Genomic DNA, 14,694 nt, shown 5'->3' with positions numbered 1-14,694 from the left:
ATGGCCTCTTTGAAGAGTATCTTAATAATCTTCTTTTGTCAATCATCTTGAAATCTTGATTCATTAAGTCTATAATTCGTTAGTTAAGTCTATAATCTGACAATGTGATAAGAAAAGTCTATAATTTGACAATGTGATAAGAAGTTAGAACTCTTGATTAAGAGAAAGAATTCTACATTGACTAATTAAGAGGAATATTTTTGAGAAAACCCATAGTAAAACTTTTATAGTTTATTTTCAAATAGAACGATATCATACCATTGTAGAGGGTCTTGATTACTAACAAGAATTTGATTATGATTATGATTAGTTATCTTTTTTATTAATTTGAGTATAAAAGTGGAGTAAAACTCATGAAATGTATCCCTAAAAGGCTTAAAAAAAAAGAGAAAGAGAAAGGAAGATTGAAAGGATGGGGGTTCTAAAAGTAGTATGTATTTGTTTTATTATTGAAATAAATAATGTCAACCACCGATATGAAAAAGGTTCCAATAGCCCCCAATGAAAACCTGATTCCATAAAGAAGTAAGTAAATAAATAAATAACCTTATAGTGATACGGCATTGAGTTTGGTGTGAACTTAATAATTTGTCCTTTGACACATTGGTTTGAAAACCATTCATCAGGCGCCGAGTGATATGACCTACAAACATGCCATCCCCATCATTTCTCTTTCTTTTCCCTCTCCACTCTACCACAAAACTAAGATGCATGAAATAGATGGAGGTTGATCTTTGTAATAAACCCAACTCATGGGTTCAAATTTTTATGATCTCAAACTACAGGAATCTAAACTTGAAGGCAACAATAATAAAACTGAATTACATTTTTAGGGTTTTGTGGTACACATTATTAGATTAAACGGAACTAGTTGCTACTCTAGTTTGAGGTGGGCAATGGGCTTAATACTTTAGTTGATCAATTGACACAGAGAGAGATCTGAGTAAAATGGAGAAAGAAAAGACAGATTGATGGGAGGAGGAGGAGAAGGGATTGGCAGAAAGTGACCAAAACAAAACCCTCATCATTATTTATTTGATCTTTCTGTATTTGCAATTTGCACCCCAAACCCACCAATCAATCCCTCTCTCTCTCTCATCCCTCATGCATCTCTGTCATATTAATTAATAACTCTTTTCTCTCTCTCCCTCTCTCTCTTTGATTACTTACTGTGTATTCACTTCTTTTCCATCTTAAATAGAACCCCATCTGCTGCTCTGCCCTATAAACTTTCATATCCATTTTCTCCCATCCATTTGTGCTCTCTTTTGGGTGGTTCATGGGGTTTCCTTGGTTGGTTTCCCAGATCACTTTCATGTTGGATTCATATTCCAATCTTCAAGCGTGGAAGGCGAAATCTAGACGTGTTTTCATGTGGGTTTGTTGTTTTAGCAAAGGATTTCCCAACAGAGTTTATTGGCATTCTGTCCACCTCCCCGGTTTCATTGTTTGATTCAATATTTTTGGTTCTGTTCTTTGTTTCCTTTGTAATATGGGGAGGTGGGCATACTGCCAACTGAGCTCTGTTGGATTCTCTTTGTAAAAGCCCTCATGATGCCTTTCTCTCTTTTCATCATCTTCATTTTACTTTCTCTTTTCTTGTTTTGCAGAAATTTTTCTTCAAAGGTAGTAGTAACCCCATCATAGTTATTCGTTTATTATTCTCTTTTGCTCTCTGAAGATCTCTCATCATTCTGTTTTTCCACAGACCACTACCATCATGAAGGTTTCTTTCTCAGGTTTGATTTGATCGCTGTTTCCCCCTTCCCCCCTCTATCTTCTTGTTATAAATCTGAATGACAGAGATGGGAATAGCGATTTAGGGTTTTTCTTTTCTGGATGGGAATGAAGAACCCTAAGAAGTTTGGATCAATGCTTTACTAGGTTTGGAGAAACATTGGGTCGAATCCCAAATCTTAGAACTCTAGATTTCTGTCATGATTGAGTGGAAAAGTAAGTGTAGAAAATGATATGATTGTTTCTTTTGAGCTCTCTTTTGCAGCTGATGGGGCCGAAATGGCTAAGGTATTTAAGTTCTGAGATGAAAATCGATGAAGAAATATGTATTTGATTGATTAAAGTATGAAAAACAAGTCCAACAGTAAATTAGTGGAGATTTTTTTCAGATTATGTTCATGGCCTTCATGCATGCTTTGTCTGTCCCCCATTTTTGAATTCACTCTCAATGTAGCTTTAATTATTATGATCATTATGTTTGGTTATAATCGCTTGGCCTTTTTTCCCCCTAAAAAATCATCTTGATTTTACCCAATTTCCCAAGCCTTGAAAACTACGACGCACCCCTCATCATTGTCCACTGACAAAAGAGTTTAGGCTTTTTCTATGCCAGCCGAAGATGCTTCCATTATTACCTTCTCCTGAGGCGGCGCGTGCGTTTCGCGGTCGGCCATTCACGGCGGCGCTTTCAGGCTACGTGCTTGTTTCGTCCCCCGCCGTCGGCTGCCAGCAGGAAATGGTTTTGCAGATGGTGTTTATTTTAGGTCCGTTTGGTATTTTGGAATTAGAGCCTATGAAGATCTGATATGATCTTCTTCAAGCTTTGGAGCGAGCTAGCTAGGGTTTCGCCTTATAATTTTCTGCAGACGGACAGTCGTAGGGAATAATTCTCTCTCCAATTTATTAAAAATCATTTTGTTAATATTTTATTTGTGAAAAAGTAATTTATTCGTTATAATACTTTTTTATAATCTTTATTTTAAATATCAAAAAGGATTTCCAAATGTATGATTTAATCTAAATACTTCATTATTCATAAAGTAAATGAAATTTAACTTTTTAAAATAAAAAAATGGTATTGAGTGGGCCTTTTGACTTGATTTTTTGCATTGAATTTTTAGTTAATAGTGATTAAAAAAGTATTTAACTTTTTAGTGGTTTGTAGAACCCATTATAAACTTAATTAAAACTGACTTTTAACTTCATTAATTACCTTAATCAATTACATAAACTCTTATGAACTTATGGGTTATTATTTAAAAAAGTTAAAATGACAAAATTAAGTGAATAAAATTAACCGAGAAATGGCTGGACCCCCAACTAATGGTCCTCACAAGAAAGCCCAAAAGTAACTCAGCATTACCAAGGCGGTTCCATTTACTAAATTTAGAACTCATTCAATCTCACATCCCTTACTCTTAGTGGTTAGTCTCACATTTTTAAATATTAAAGAGGGATTTCCACACCTAACATATTTAAATACCAAAGAGGGATTTCCACAGCTAACCAGTTCTATAATAAAATTTCCATTCACCTACTCTTCTATAATAAATTTTAAATTTATGATGAAAATAACATCTAAAATTAAACCTATGTTTGAAGTTTATATACATATGCTACATTTATTTATTTCCTTGAAAGAAGAAAGTTGTAAGAAATGAGGATATACTTTCAAAAGTGAGGATTTGTATGTAATGGGCGAAAAGGACGTGGGAGGCGAGAAGGGGAAAGCCCAATTTTGTTAAGATTGAAGTGAAAGAGAGCGCTTCGACATAAATATATCCCGCTATCCTTCTCCCCGCTCTTCGCGCCTCGCCTCCAATTTCTTCTCTGCCATTTCCTTTTCTCTCGCTCTCTGCGTCCTTTCTTTTCAATTCAACCTTCTTCCTCCTTCTTCAAGCCCTCCCGCCGTAGGATGATCGGTCCATTGCTCTACCCTACCGCTCGCAGAGATGACTCTGTTGTGGAGGATTATCACGGCGTCCAGATCGCCGACCCTTACCGATGGTAACCGCTCTCCAATTTCCGCTTCATTTTCAATAGTTGATTTGTTCTGAATGTTTCTACTCTGGTCTTGTGTGGAGTCTTTGCTGTTTTGCCGCTGTTCTTTTCATGACGGATCTTATCAAGTTCTCGATCTGTTTTTCTGCCTTTGAACATGCTCCTCGGTTTTTGAGAAGTCTAATCGCATTGAGGCTTGTTCCCAGGCTTGAAGATCCTGACGCTGAGGAAGTGAAGGAGTTCGTGCAGGAACAGGTGAAATTGACGGAATCGGTGCTTCAGAAGTGTGATACTAGAGAAAAGCTCCGCGCGAAGATCACTGAACTCTTTGATCATCCGCGATATGAACCGCCGTTTAAGCGAGGGAATAAGTACTTCTACAATCACAATACTGGCCTTCAGGCGCAGAGTGTTCTTTATGTTCAGGTTTGTGGACTTCGCATTCAGTTTCGTCTTTTCGCTGTCCGCTCTTTAGCTGACTAATGCGTGCATTGTGTATCTTCTTTTTCTTTCCTTCCGATTCTACATCCAGGATAGTTTGGATGGAGAACCTGAGGTTTTGCTGGATCCTAATGCGCTAAGCGAAGACGGAACAGTCTCGTTGAGTAATCTTTCCGTCAGCAAGGATGCAAAATACTTGGCGTATGGGCTTAGTTCAAGCGGCAGTGATTGGGTGACAATTAAGGTCATGCGAATCGATGATAAGAAAACTGAACCGGATACATTGTCATGGGTGAGTAATTGAAGTATGTTTTTATTTTCTTTTCCCATTGTTTACTGGAACGGCAAAATGAAGAAAGTTTCGATGTAATGACCTGATATATGTGATCTCTGATCTTTCAGGTAAAGTTTTCTAGTATTAGTTGGACAGTTGACGGCAAAGGTTTTTTCTACAGCCGCTATCCTGCTCCCAAGTGAGTGTCATGTAAAGTGCTACTTAGGTCCCTGGCATGATTGTCCAATCAACGAACTTATGTTTGATTGAAAGTATTATGCAATGGATTGTTGTCAAATTTTATGGAACATGGACATATTGAGAATAGAATGTAGGAAATTAGCACGACTGCTTATTTAGATTGAATGGAGACACTGACTTTTTTATCAACTTGTTCAGAAGCTAGGCAGTTTAGTCTGCAGGATTGATTTAAACTTTTTTCCCTTTGCTTTTATTTTTTATTACTGATAATGAATTATATATTTTGGTTTTCTTCTTGGCACTGTAGAGAAGTAGGAAGTTTAGATGCTGGTACTGAGACGAATGCAAATCTTTATCATGAATTATACTACCATTTCTTGGGAAGTGATCAATCTGATGATGTTTTATGTTGGAGAGATCAAGACCATCCTAAATACCTCTTTTCAGCCACTGTTACTGATGATGGAAAGGTATTAATCCCCTGATTCATGGATTTGGAGTTTTCTTATGATTGGTCTCTGATTTTTTGCCACTTGCCGGCTACATTGTGTTCTTGGAGCTCTTATTACTGTTATAACCAAGTTATTAATTATTGGTTTCACGTCCTCTGTGTTGCTGCTTAAATTATGGCCTTGCTGTTCATGTCAACCACTTCCCATTCTTACTTGGCATTTATGAAATAAATACAAGTGTTTTCTTTCATTGTTTCCCTGAATCGTGAATAACTTAAGTTGTCCTCCTGTTATAGGCCTTAACAGGAAAATATTTGAGATGGTTGTAAGTTGTATACAATATAAGTGGTCACTCTGTGGTATGAGGTTGTTTTATTTCATTTTTTCTCCAAGAAACATCTCTCTGCCATCCTCACGGAGTTAAATTTAAAAGATCAATGTGAATGTATAAACACAACTCTTTTGCCTCTTAGCTATGTTAGAGGTTAAAGTTCTTATATATATATATATATATATATTTTTTTTTTTGTCATTGTTATGCACTATTTATCCTATAGATGATTGTTTTAAACTCTACAGCATTGACATATATGCCATTACCCATGTGAGCATAAGTTTACCATTGCTCCTATTCAAATCTCCCGTCAAGTGTCTTTTATCATGCAAGCATGTGTACAATAAAAATATTTCCTTATATATTTCAGTTTTGATTGATGGTTATCCAGTTGCGTATACATCTTTACTATCACTATTTTATTTTCCAGTATGTCCTTATGGAAATTGAGGAGGGCTGTGATCCAGTCAACAAATTTTACTATTGTAACATATCGGCACTTCCTAATGGACTTGAAGGCTTCAGGGAGAAAAATGAGCTGCTTCCTTTTACAAAGCTTATTGATGACTTTGATGCTCAGTATCATGCCATTGCAAACGATGACACATTGTTCACCTTTATAACAAATAAAAATGCTCCAAAATATAAACTTGTGAGAGTGGATCTGAATGATCCTTCAGTTTGGACAGAATTACTTCCAGAATCTGAAAAGGACGTGCTAGAATCTGCTTGTGCTGTTAATGGCGATCAGATGATAGTGAGCTACTTGAGTGATGTTAAATATGTTCTGCAGATAAGGGACTTGAAGTCAGGTTCCTTGTTGCATCAGCTACCCATTGATATTGGCTCAGTTGATGGAATTTCTGCTAGGCGTGAAGATAGTCTAATTTTCATTGGGTTTACTAGCTTTCTTACACCTGGAATTATTTATCAGTATAATTTGGAGTCTGGGACTCCAGATATGAAGATATTCCGTGAAATTGTTGTTCCTGGATTTGACCGTTCAGAATTCCATGTTGACCAGGTAAGAGTAATTTATATGTTGAAAACTTGGTCCAAAATTTGTCACTTAGTTATCGCTGTTGTCAATCGGCATATCTTAGCAGTCTGACCATTTATTTCTTTGGTCAATTTAGCCCATTCATTGCACTATTATATGAAGATCCCAGAAATTCATTTGTTTTCATTTTTCAGATGGGACTACAGGGTTTGAGTCTTTCTCTGTCAACACCAAGAAATATGCATTTCCTATGGATAATTTTCTCTTCCAGACCTTTTATTGTTCTTCTTTTGTATAGGTTTTTGTGCGTAGCAAGGATGGAACAAAAATACCAATGTTCATTGTGGCCCGAAAGAATATTGTGTTGGATGGATCACACCCTTGCTTGCTATATGGGTATGGTGGATTTAACATTAACCTGACACCATATTTTAGTGTGAGTCGTACAGTACTTGCAAGGCATTTAGGTGCTGTTTTCTGCATAGCTAACATTCGTGGTGGTGGAGAATATGGGGAGGAATGGCACAAAGCAGGTTCTCTTGCAAAGAAGCAGAATTGCTTTGACGACTTCATTTCTTCTGCTGAATATCTTGTTTCTGCTGGTTATACCCAACCCAGTAAATTGTGCATTGAAGGTGGAAGCAACGGAGGGCTTCTCGTTGGAGCTTGCATCAATCAGGTGTGAAACCTTTTCTAAGTCTTATTTTACACATATACATATCTAATATCGAACCAAGTCTTCAATGAGGTACTGAATGCCTTTCTGTGGCAGAGACCCGATCTTTTTGGTTGTGCATTGGCTCATGTTGGTGTTATGGACATGCTGCGATTCCATAAGTTTACGATAGGTTGGTTCATGACATACAGCAACATTGATTTTTATTTGTGAGTTGCGTGTTTAATCAAGTAATTGCCCTTAGGTCATGCCTGGACTTCTGATTATGGTTGTTCGGACAACGAGGAAGAGTTCAAGTGGCTCATCAAGTGAGTGAAGTTTTTATTCTCTGCGTAACACATCTTGGTTGCGTTTTGTTATAATCCTGTTACTGTTTCCAGGTATTCCCCGCTCCACAATGTCAAGAGGCCTTGGGAACAGCATCCTGATCGACTTCTGCAGTACCCATCAACCATGCTACTAACCGCCGATCACGATGACCGTGTTGTGCCATTGCATTCATTGAAGTTATTGGCGGTCAGTACTTTTCTAACATGCGGAGATTTAGCTTTGTTTACTTCACATTCATATTTCTCAACCGTATTTTTCTGGGTTCATCTTTGCATCAAAACTGTTTTTGAAATTTTGGTTGGTTTTTTTTACCCCTCTTTACTTCATTTTTGCTTAAATTGGACATCGTATGATGATTTCGCTGAAACTTAACATATTATGTATAAATTCTAGTACCTCGGTTTTGCTTAAATTGACCATCATAGGGCGATTACACTTAATCTTCACCATGTTAGGTATAAATTTTAGTCCTATTCGTGAATCTTCACTTAATTTCTTTCTTATTATCGGTATTTTCAGACAATGCAATATATTCTGTGCACGAGCTTGGAGAAAAGCCCCCAAACCAACCCTATAATTGGTCGCATCGAGTGCAAGGCGGGCCATGGAGCCGGTCGGCCTACTCAGAAAATGGTAATCTTCAAGTGTGTTTGATTGCACATAGTTTATTCACATTTTCCTTAAGAGTAAAATATTGACTACTTTATTTGCACATAATATCAAATAATTGGCATCAATTTTGTTAAATTACAGATCGACGAAGCATCTGATCGTTATGCCTTCATGGCCAAGATGTTGGCAGCGACGTGGATCGATTAGATTTTATATTAGATACAAATCAGAGGTGGCATTCGAGGTTCCGAGCCGTCTACATTTTCCCGTGCTGCAACCATTTACTCATCGCCTCGTGAATTTTTTAAAAAAATTTGAGCGGCAATATTTGTGGCTTCCGCCAAGTCAGAAAGAAACATAAAGAACTTCTGATATACGTTTCTTTTTATGGCGAGGCTCGTAAGAATTCTTTATACAGGTATTAAGAAACTTGGAAGATTTAACGCTGGATGAATAAGACCTATGCAGTGAAAAAATGAGGGATAAGGATAATATGCTTTATATTTTTATCTTCTAAATATATTTACTTGAGTTACTAGTTTCATAATTTGAAATTTAGTTGATACATATGAAAACATGTAAACTGATTCATTTTTTAGTTTATAATTCGTTTGATTTATTTTACTGTATTCTCTCTAAAATAGAAGGGAGAAATCACAACTGGTCTAAAAACAAAAAGAAAATTCAATGAATTATAAATGCCATAACTTAATTTTTGATCATATGTTTATGACCTCCCCCTAATGTGTCTATGAATGAAACGGGCAAAGTTTAGATTCTAAAAAAGAAGTCTATTTTAAATTATCAAAGCGAATAAATCTATTTTCAAAAATTAAATTACCATTTCGCCATGTGAGCACTTGAGCACCGAATTCTGAGTGATGACACGAATACAATCTCGAATCATGCTCCCATTAATGAACCTGTAAATATTGTGACAAGTTGATCAAACGTGATCAGACAGGAGGCAGTACAATCCCGCAGGAAGACACTTAACCTTTTTATTCAGCGAGATGGCCGTCCATTTTTATATCCGTAACGTCAAGCTGAAGAATCTCTGCTCTGCAACTAAGAATAGATCCTATACTGTAATAAAAAAGGAACCCAGAATAGAAGTCAAGACAAAATAGGACTCCAAGTATGGATATCAGAGCAACTCCCAATACGAAATTCAGAGAGTTAGCGTTCCTAATACCTGGGATGCGTGCGACCAAGATCTCCATGGACAAATTCTTTAATGTACGTTCCAGCCTATGTTACAAAGAACACTTAGTTTTTAAGTCCAATTATTCCCATCCTTTAGATTACATTTTTAAATAATTCCAATTGAAAGGCTCAGGAAATTAAGACATATATACATAGAGCTATTTATCCATTACAAACCGTGGTCTTCATTCAATGTTAAAAATATATACCTGGGTACACAAATGCAGGAGATAATACTGAGAACTTTCAGCTACCTTCTCAATCCTCATCCTAAAAATAAGTGAGAGCACCGTTAGTGATCCTCGGTGAAAAGCATGAATGGATTATTGCATATTACTGTACAATTAGAAAGGGCTCCAACCAGTGGATGATCTTTTCACGTTCTAATGGACTACGGCGATGAAGCACTCTTATTGGAGTTCTCTGCAAAATTTTCTGCACAAGAATAAAAATTCATAAGCATATTTCGCCAAGAAAAGACATATAGCTCAAACAGGACCCAAGTTTTCGTATGCAACTAAAATGTTATGCATTAAAAATGAACAATGAAACAAGAGCATCAAGCTTTCTGAACTCCTCACCAGGTCTTTGAGTGATGATATTGACAACAAATCATCATCCTCAAGTGGGCGAGACGTCCACACAAGTGCAGCATATTGCTTCTGCATGATTAACAGTCACAAATACAGAATGCAGACTTCTTTATTCCACCATTAAGCACAAGCCTCGTTCCATTTAATTCAACAAAACTTGGAAATTGTAATCAACAAAAAGATTGTTCATAGAGAAAACCTGCTTCTCTGCTTCTCCTTCTTGCACGAAGGCCCAACCCTCGCTGCCTACCACTTTCAGATTTCTTACGCCAATCTGCAATAATAATGTGATTGGTATGCAGTTTGCAGCTATTTTAATCAATTGAATAAGCAACACAACATGAACAGTATGTTACCAATTTATTTTTTGAGCCATTTATCTTCGACTCAATTTCATTTATAATCATCTCAGATGGGAGAAGACGGGCATTCTGTATCTCAACCAGGAAAGGTCTACCTGAACCCAACATCCGAACCTGACAAGAAAATTGAATTTTAATTAAACAGTAACTGACCTCCTGTTTGTCAATTAAATGAAATCAGATTTTCAGTACATCGAGATCCTCTCTACCAGCAGCATGGAACTTGTAACTATCACCCCGACAGAGGGGGAGAATATTGTTGCCTAGAATCTCCTGCAGATACCCATGATACTTTCAACTTTTTCTTGCCACATGAACAGTTGTATAATAGAACAGACGGTCACCAAAGAAACAATCACTACCTCGACAGATGCCTCTCCCATTCTCTCATCACCGATTACCCACCGTGTTTGACTCACATTTCTTGAATACTACAATAAAAGTTCATAATCCAGGGAGTTATGAGTCAGTGAAATACACAACCACGTCTTCCTGGGGGAAAAGATGAAAAGTGGAAAAGTAGAACTTAGTTACCTTAATGTATCTGCCAATCAAGTAGATTGAAGTCCTATAACAAATTAGAGCCAAATGGCATGGTTCATTGATCTAGATAGAATTGATTTGGGGCAGAGATTACCACTATTAGTAACCAGTTAAAAAAGTAACAAAAATCTGTACGCGAAAGTAAACACCAAATTACAAAGCACACCATAGAATTATCTTTCAAGTCCCTTAAACCGAAATTAGAAAATGATAATAAGAAAAAGATTCACACCATACTTTTCTTCATCATGAACCTATAGTATATTAACTTTAAATCCTTGGGTCAAATCATACCGTATAAATCAAGTGAATCAAGTACACTTTCAATGAAATCAAACGGTAAAGGTTACATTTTTTTAATAACTAGAAGGACATAAATACCAAAGTTCATTCAGACAGTGACATCATCTTTTTTAATCATTTAAATACTATATAACAAACTAACCTTTTCTTGAGGAAATTCAAAGCACTTAGAAAGTTCAACTTCTTGTGAAGGATTGAAACAATTATCAGCGACAGAATTGGCACCATACTTCGAAATATCCAAGGTTTCATCATTGCAAGCTGCAATAGAATCATCAATAGTTTCAGTGGTAAGTGATTTAATACATGTAAACAAACAGAAATCAATTATCTACACTGGGTTCCTAAAGGTTAGGAATTGATCACGGCATCCCTATAGGATTTAGGAAATAGAAACGACAAGAAGACCCCTAAGAGAAAAGGAGAGAACATATGAAGCGGTATTGGTATGAATTTAATATTCATGTACTTCCAAACATAAAGATTATTTGAACTTGTCATCCAATAAACTTGAAGAGAATGAGAAAATTTATGGCAGTAATAGATAACTTATCATTTCTCAATCTATATAAAACAGTGGTGACAATTTGATAACAAAGGTTGAATTAACTTGCCAATTTTTCTCATCTTGCAGCCGTCCTGTTGTCTTTTGTTGGAACTACCATTGCTGTTTGAAGCTTTAGGATGACTATAAGTTAACCGAATGCGCAGACCACTTGAACTAGATTTGCAATCCTGCATAACTTCATCGATAAATATTAATCAATGAACTTTTCCCTTCAAACACCCAAATTATAAAAGGAACAAATTACTTAAAGAATGGTCCTCTTTAAGATGAAAGGTTCGTTTGCATCATTTTCCAAAAGATAACCCTTGTCTTCAGTCAACAATGTTGAGGTGCAACTGTACTCACCAGTAAAGTTTCAAGAGGCTTTGTTATACATATTTTTAATGCATCTTTCGCCGAAAGAGATATAGGAGGAGGCTTGCCCTGGAACCAGTGTTCAGACCCATATTTTCTTTTCAAATACAGCCTGCAATCCAGGGATGAAAATAATTACTACAAAATGAATTGACACGTTAAATGGACTATTGAAAGTCCAATATTAACAAGACTTGGTAGCACAAACCAAAAAGAGGTTTCAAGAGGATCATTTCCTTCAGCCGTGTCTCATATGAAATCACTCAATAATTTTCCCCCCTCTGATCTAATACTTTTACTTTCTGTTTTTAGAAAAGCTACCAAAGGATCAGCCAAATTGAAGAGCTAAACAAAATATGTATAATATATCCAATTTTTTGTTTTTCAAAATCATTTGTTTGATAATGCTCTAATTATAAACTTGTTTTCATTCTCTCTTCACAAAATTTATTTCATTAACTGGATTTCTATTTAGAATACAAAAGCCATAAACAAAAATAAATACCAAACAAGTTTATTTTATTGTTTAAAAAAACACAAAGAAAAAAACTATCAATTTCTTTTCACACAATTTTCTTCGGTTTTTCTGCGTTTGCATGTGTTGGGCGGCGGGGGGGGGGGGGGGGGGGGGGGGGGGGGGTCTTACCAAACAAGCTTCTCATTCTCCAGAATGATCGAAGGAATTGACACCTCAAGAGAAAAATTATCAATCTGATGGCCTTCTTTCTTTACCAGCTCGGAAATTGAGACAGCTAAATCATCAACTCCCTTACATTTTACGAAGTTACCTTTGTCATCAATATAACTGAACTGCAAAATACCTAAACATAGGCAGCAAATGTTTCTATCAATATCATCATCAATTGCCTCCTTGTCAGAACCTACGATTGGTACCGACAGTGAGAAGGAATAATGGTGCCTTTCAATGCCAGATAGCCGAATGATGCAGGGTATGCATACCTGCAACGAAAGTATTGACCAAACATCATCTGGCTATCGCAAACAGTATCCTTGATGTAATTCCAATACATGCCAATATCATTGCTTGAAACAGTAAAATCATGCCAAAAAAAAAAAAAAAAAAGCAGAAAAACACCACCAAATGCATCCTAGAACACAATAGATGCTGATCAGCAGTAGGCCATTATTAGGCACCAATAAAAAATGCTGCTGCCGATGCTACTCCTTTCATCATCTTCTTCTGATTTTTTATTACTATTAAAAATCATTATCCTCAGCATCATGCTGGTAATAAACAGACGTCATTACTTTTAAGAATTTAACCGGACTTGTAAAGCTGATATTGCTAAATCGCAAGCAAAAACATACATAAAATGAAATGCCATGAAAGATAGAAAACCAACTTGCACGCATTTACAGTATAAATAATAAAAAAAAAAACAAAAAAACAGAACACATAAGTCTGAAATTTGGAAAGAACGACAACTTATCATGTTAAAGGTGCCACGATAATATACAACCCTAACTCGGTGAGGTAAAAAATCAAGAATAGCGATCGAATAAAGGAGCACATTCAAACACAAAAGAAATATTCTCCAAACTACAGGCCATCGAGATATAAGGTAAATGTAATGGTCGTTATATCAATCGCCTTCCTATCAATAGTTATTTCGCTATGAAACCTAGGTTCAAGTGAGGAAAATATTGAGGTTAGCGATCGAATGAAAAAGCACATTCAGACACAACGGAATTTCCTCCAAAATGCGAACCGTCAAGTAATGAAGCGAAAGTTGTATCCATCGCATTCCTAATTAACTACAAATTTTAGGTTGCGAGGACAAACTAATAATAGCGATTGAACATAGAAACACAACCGGAAACTTCCTCCAGACTGCAACTATCAAGTTATGAAGTGATAGTTTCATCGATCGCATTCCTAACGACGATTGTTCTTAACTACGAGATCTTAGGATGAAATGAATGAAAAAAAAAATTAAGGATAGCGACCAAATAAACAAGGACATTCAAACACCACTAGAATTTGCTCGAAACTGCAAACTATCAAGATAAGAAGTGAGAGTAATTGATCGCATTCCTAACGACGGCTGTATAGACTACGAAATCCTATGTTCGAGTGAAAGGTTCAAAGACAAGAAAACGTACTCCAATCGACAACAGGTCTTTCGTCACGTAAGAAGGCATCTGCGGGACGGCATCGTTAAGAACGTGCAGTTCATCATTCGGAGAAATGGCTTGTTGAGCGGCGGAAGAAAGTAGTGTCGCCTCAAGATCAGCAGCCACTTCGTCCTGTTCGTTGGCCATAGAAGAACTCCAGAAAGCAATCCTCTGCACAGACTTGTCCGCCGACTTGTTAGTTTAGTGAACTTTTCAGTTCAATAGCGGCAAGGGAAGGGAAGCTTATATATAGTTTGTACTTGGCACGTTTGGTACCCACGCTTCCTGTTCCGCATTCTTGATCGTTGGATCACTTCGATTCCGTACACGTGGACAGGGTGAAAATCGTATTTCCAATCCAGAGTCCTGAGACATTGTAAAACGTCGTCGTATTGCCTTAACCATTTCATTGCGTGAGGAAGTTCTGTTTTTGTCTTTATACTTTAATTTAATAAACTTCACTATGTAAACCTCCTTTTCATTAGGTAAATATTTTCGATTTAATCTTCAATAGAACACCTAATCGAATCACTTCAAAAGTTGGTTATTCCTCCACTTAAATATAATTTAG

General features: G+C 36.5%; 2 protein-coding genes across 3 annotated transcripts; one reads left to right on the top strand and one right to left on the bottom strand.

Moving 5' to 3' along the window:
- The first annotated feature begins 3,427 nt into the window (after window positions 1–3,427).
- LOC111796956 (Prolyl oligopeptidase family protein) lies at window positions 3,428–8,605 on the top strand. Its single transcript, XM_023679781.2, has 12 exons — window positions 3,428–3,744; window positions 3,945–4,164; window positions 4,271–4,471; window positions 4,582–4,652; window positions 4,962–5,124; window positions 5,871–6,464; window positions 6,739–7,119; window positions 7,213–7,288; window positions 7,361–7,424; window positions 7,497–7,632; window positions 7,966–8,079; window positions 8,200–8,605. Exons 1-12 carry the CDS (start codon window positions 3,653–3,655, stop codon window positions 8,263–8,265), a joined length of 2,178 nt encoding a protein of 725 aa, XP_023535549.1. The 5' UTR covers window positions 3,428–3,652; the 3' UTR covers window positions 8,266–8,605.
- On the bottom strand, window positions 8,131–14,360 carry LOC111796958 (Pseudouridine synthase family protein). Of its 2 annotated transcripts, XR_002815453.2 has the most exons (17): window positions 14,112–14,360; window positions 12,634–12,947; window positions 11,979–12,099; window positions 11,680–11,800; window positions 11,208–11,326; window positions 10,754–10,825; window positions 10,582–10,650; window positions 10,412–10,492; window positions 10,214–10,333; window positions 10,057–10,131; window positions 9,846–9,926; window positions 9,626–9,699; window positions 9,474–9,534; window positions 9,254–9,309; window positions 9,056–9,144; window positions 8,900–8,981; window positions 8,131–8,518 (listed from the first exon to the last, which is right to left on the bottom strand). XR_002815453.2 is itself a non-coding variant. In XM_023679783.2 (16 exons), the coding sequence occupies exons 1-15, from the start codon at window positions 14,268–14,270 to the stop codon at window positions 9,060–9,062; spliced, it is 1,608 nt and encodes a 535-aa protein (XP_023535551.1). In that variant the 5' UTR covers window positions 14,271–14,360; the 3' UTR covers window positions 8,725–8,981; window positions 9,056–9,059. The 2 variants fall into 2 exon arrangements, 1 of the variants encoding a protein (XP_023535551.1); XM_023679783.2 differs by lacking the exon at window positions 8,131–8,518 and having other exon boundaries at window positions 8,725–8,981.
- Between the last annotated feature and the right edge of the window lie 334 nt (window positions 14,361–14,694).

Source organism: Cucurbita pepo, chromosome 6 (assembly GCF_057944985.1).
Source record: "Cucurbita pepo subsp. pepo isolate OVF chromosome 6, ASM5794498v1, whole genome shotgun sequence".
In the NCBI taxonomy this organism is placed as follows: Eukaryota; Viridiplantae; Streptophyta; class Magnoliopsida; order Cucurbitales; family Cucurbitaceae; genus Cucurbita; species Cucurbita pepo.
The sequence above is the reverse complement of the archived record's forward strand: the minus strand, read 5'-3'. Positions and strand labels throughout refer to the sequence as shown.

What these genes read in the sequence shown, in the direction of transcription:
- LOC111796956 (XM_023679781.2), top strand. Translation starts at nt 3,653, where the DNA reads ATGATCGGTCCATTGCTCTACCCTACCGCTCGCAGAGATGACTCTGTT. An exon ending in AGAGTGTTCTTTATGTTCAG is followed by an intron (nt 4,165 to 4,270) that starts GTTTGTGGACTT and finishes TTCTACATCCAG; the next exon opens with GATAGTTTGGATGGAGAACC. An exon ending in CAGAATTCCATGTTGACCAG is followed by an intron (nt 6,465 to 6,738) that starts GTAAGAGTAATT and finishes TCTTTTGTATAG; the next exon opens with GTTTTTGTGCGTAGCAAGGA.
- LOC111796958 (XM_023679783.2), bottom strand. Translation starts at nt 14,270, where the DNA reads ATGGCCAACGAACAGGACGAAGTGGCTGCTGATCTTGAGGCGACACTA. An exon ending in TTGAATTTCCTCAAGAAAAG is followed by an intron (nt 10,826 to 11,207) that starts GTTAGTTTGTTA and finishes AATTCTATCTAG; the next exon opens with ATCAATGAACCATGCCATTT. An exon ending in CTGGTAGAGAGGATCTCGAT is followed by an intron (nt 10,334 to 10,411) that starts GTACTGAAAATC and finishes TTTTCTTGTCAG; the next exon opens with GTTCGGATGTTGGGTTCAGG.